This window comes from Notolepis coatsorum (genome assembly GCF_963971535.1).
Source record: "Notolepis coatsorum genome assembly, chromosome: 7".
Classification (NCBI taxonomy): Eukaryota; Metazoa; Chordata; class Actinopteri; order Aulopiformes; family Paralepididae; genus Notolepis; species Notolepis coatsorum.
Genome location: NC_140171.1, coordinates 147,110,837 through 147,114,359, shown reverse-complemented (window position 1 = coordinate 147,114,359; position 3,523 = coordinate 147,110,837). Strand labels below are relative to the sequence as shown.

The window sequence follows — 3,523 nt, the reverse complement described above, 5'->3', positions numbered from 1 at the left end:
AATATTTCCATAGGGGTTGTTATCTGATCGCATGATTAGTGTAATCCTCCTTCTCTGGGGCAACCGTTCATCACTATTCCTTATTATCCTGAGGAAAGTACTCACTGACCTCTGTGATGTTCCACCGCCTCTGTTCCATCACGTCGCCACGGTGACATTGATATTATCATTTAAACGTCTCTCTGGAGCTCAGACATGTGTATTATGACGTCCTCTCCTATATAGAGGACACATCCCAGATTCACACGCTTGATTGACTTCCGGTACAATTAGAACAGTGATAGATGAGGGCTGACGGGCCTGACAGAGAGACAGGTGCTTTGCAGAGAGGCGGTGATGAATGACATGTTTATGGCATCGTGCTTATCGCTCATCCTGCCGTATAAACACTACTGTGACTCTCTGCCAAAGAGCAGATGGAAACGATATGAGACAAAGTCCATTCAGGGGGGCGTTGCAGTGTTATATAATGTTTTGTGGGGGCGGATTGAACTGAGGAGAACTGGATTTTTGTTTTATGACGCATGTATGATAGAGAGCTTTACGCATAAATAAAAAGAACAACGTCTATTTAGAAGAGATTAAATTAGAATACACGTCCTGACAGAGAGAAAGAAAGCCTCTCTACAGGTGCCCCCCCCCCCCCCCCCCCCACACACACACACAACTGATCATAGCCTCGCTGCCCTGTTTCCAGATGGCGATGAAGGATGTAGTGGTGCTTCTTCCCCTCCTGTCTTCCACCTGCCTGCAGACTTCTTCCACCCAGCTGCTGCTGTCCATCCGGCAGGCAGCCCCGGAGCAGGGAGGGGGCCGTCCAGGCGTGCTTCCCCAGCCTCCTGGGCCTCTCTCCGCTCACCCGGAGCCAACAGCAGGGCCCTGGGCTCTCAGGTGTGGATGGATGGATGGATGGATGGATGGATGGATGGATGGATGGATGGATGGATGGATGGATGGATGGATGGATGGATGGATGGATGGATGGATGGATGGATGGATGGATGGATGGATGGATGGATGGATGGATGGATGGATGGATGGATGGATGGATGGATGGATGGATGGATGGATGGATGGATGGATGGATGGATGGATGGATGGATGGATGGATGGATGGATGGATGGATGGACGGATGGATGGACGGATGGACGGGTGGACAGGTAGTTGGGTAGTTGGATGGATGAGGTGCTTACAGTCAACGTACAGTTTCAGTGAGCTAACGTCGACATTATGTAAAGCAATGATTTATCGAATAGACAGGTTTATTGTTTACCAACATTTCCATGGGGGGATAGTTGATAAGTCACAGCTAATGCAAGATTTGACTTGTAATTATTGCTTATACATAAATAATGTTGGAAAATGTCGTGCATTGCTTTAAGAGGAATGCATTGTGTGGAAGTGTACACTTCTATTAGAAATCGAAGTGGCTCTGACTGAGACGGTTGCCTTAACCCTTTCACTGCCACACTACCAAAGGGTTAACCCTTTCACTGCGACAATACATACGGTTAACCATTTCACTGCCACGTGACAAACCCGTTCACTGTCTGTAGCCTAGTGTGGTAGCGAAAGGGTTAACCTTCTGTGTAGTGTGGTGGTGAAAGGGTTCATTCTCAGCAGTGCTGAGCGATTATCAGACCTCTCCGCTGTGCAAGACCACAAACATTATTTGGTGGTAATTTACACAAATCTTTTTACTTATTTATTCAATGTCCACCTTTTGCTTTCATACCCCCCCCCCCACCCCCCATATTGTGTGGCAATTTATTGTATATATATACCGGTAGGGTTTGGAACACACTGATGATAATGACCACCTGGAAAGAGACCTGTTGGGTTCTTGCTGATGAGTAACCATGGAGACAGATGGTGCCGTGTCTCCTCGCTCCCTACCTGTTGGCTCTGTTTAGTCGCCGCCTGAGTGCCTCTGTGATCCTGCACCGCTGTAATGCTCCGCGGCACTCGGCTAATTAGCTTGATACCGACTCCCTGCACTTTTTGGCTCATGTTCTTGACGTTCTCTCACTCCCGTTTTCTTGTATTCTCCCCCTCTCCCTCTCTCCCTCTCCCTCTCCCTCTCCCTCTCCCTCTCCCTCTCCCTCTCCCTCTCTCTCTCTCTCTCTCTCTCTCCCTCTCTCTCTCCTCTCCCTCTCCCTCTCCCTCTCCCTCTCCCTCTCCCTCTCCCTCTCCCTCTCCTCTCTCTCTCTCTCTCTCTCTCTCCCTCTCCCTCTCTCTCTCTATCTCTCTCTCTGTCCATCACATGTGTATGCTCATTCTCTCCATCACATGCTTATATACTGATTCTCAAAAATAATTAAATAACGCACATCCTCCGTTTTTTGTTGCTGAGCCAAACTGTAAAAACAGTAATTTGTTCTTATACTCATTCTCTCCATCACATGTTTATGCTCATTTTGTCCTTCTACATTGCATTCATTCCTCACGGTACCTCTTCTTCTTTTCCCCACAACGCCCTCCTCCTCTTCCTCTTCCTCCTCCTTCCCTCTCCCAGCATCCCTCTCACAGTGACTCCTCCTCTACCGGCAGTTCCGAAGGCAGCCTACAGACGACGCTGGAGGAGGGGCTTAGCTTCAGCATCTCCCCCCCGCAGGATCTGGGTGTCCTCCCCATGCCTCGTCTCTGCCCCCTCCCCGTCCCCAGCCACCCCCAGGCGGAGGCCGACAGAGCCCGGGGACACCCTCTACGGAAGGGATGCAGTACCGTATTTAACCTCCAAGCCACCAGGGGTCACCAGAGAAGCCAGAGCAGCTGTGGTGGAAGCACTAGCCCCGGGTGTCCCAGGCAGGACTCCATGGACCCCTCGGATGACGACGTGGGTATAGGTCCAGGAGGGGAGGGCGGTAGCCAGGCCTATAACAGCCAACACTTGTCTGAGACTCTTAGTAGTTTCTCCCTGACATCGCTGCTCTCACCCGGCTCGCTGGCGCCCCCCCTTGTGAAGAAGTGTAACAGCACAGGCTCACTGGACCAGACCAACCTTGCTGTCCGGAATACGGACGGACGCCAGTTCTACAGCATAGACGCTCATGGCTACCTTTCCAATCCCTGGGCAGAAGAGGGGAGGGCTGGAGGAGAGGAGGGCGGAAGTGACATCACAGCCTTCAGCATGAAAAGTGCCAGTCAGGCTACAGACACAAGCTCCAGGAAGAACAGATGAAACTGTTAAATCCTGCTTTACCTGATGGAACTATTTAACCCTTTGCATTTTTTAACTTTCTCGGAGTGAGACAGGTGTTTAATATGTCTTCTGCTGACTCCTCTTCCGACCCTCTTGCTTGTCAGTGAATTGTCCGTTTTCTCTCTTTCGTATCTGAGCGGGGGTGGATTTGGCTGCTTGAGATGGATCATTCCTGGAAGGATTACAAAGGTTTCTGAGTTATGACATCCTCTTTTCTTCCCCACGACGTGTGGTTCCTCTCTGAAAGGTCCTCGGGATGAAGGAGCTTAACTTCCGGGATATATTCTTGAAGGACATTGTGGTATTTCCAGGCCCACGTC

The 3,523-nt window shown here is 50.3% G+C and overlaps 1 protein-coding gene across 1 annotated transcript in view; it reads left to right on the top strand.

The window, feature by feature from the left end:
• The window catches only part of LOC311231801 (voltage-dependent T-type calcium channel subunit alpha-1I-like), a gene marked incomplete at both ends in the record, with an annotated part of 367,238 nt that extends 364,056 nt beyond the window's left edge, over window positions 1-3,182 (top strand). The window contains 2 exon segments of the mRNA XM_084318426.1: window positions 755-891; window positions 2,517-3,182. Coding sequence (XP_084174552.1) covers window positions 755-891; window positions 2,517-3,182 — 803 coding nt within the window.
• Between the last annotated feature and the right edge of the window lie 341 nt (window positions 3,183-3,523).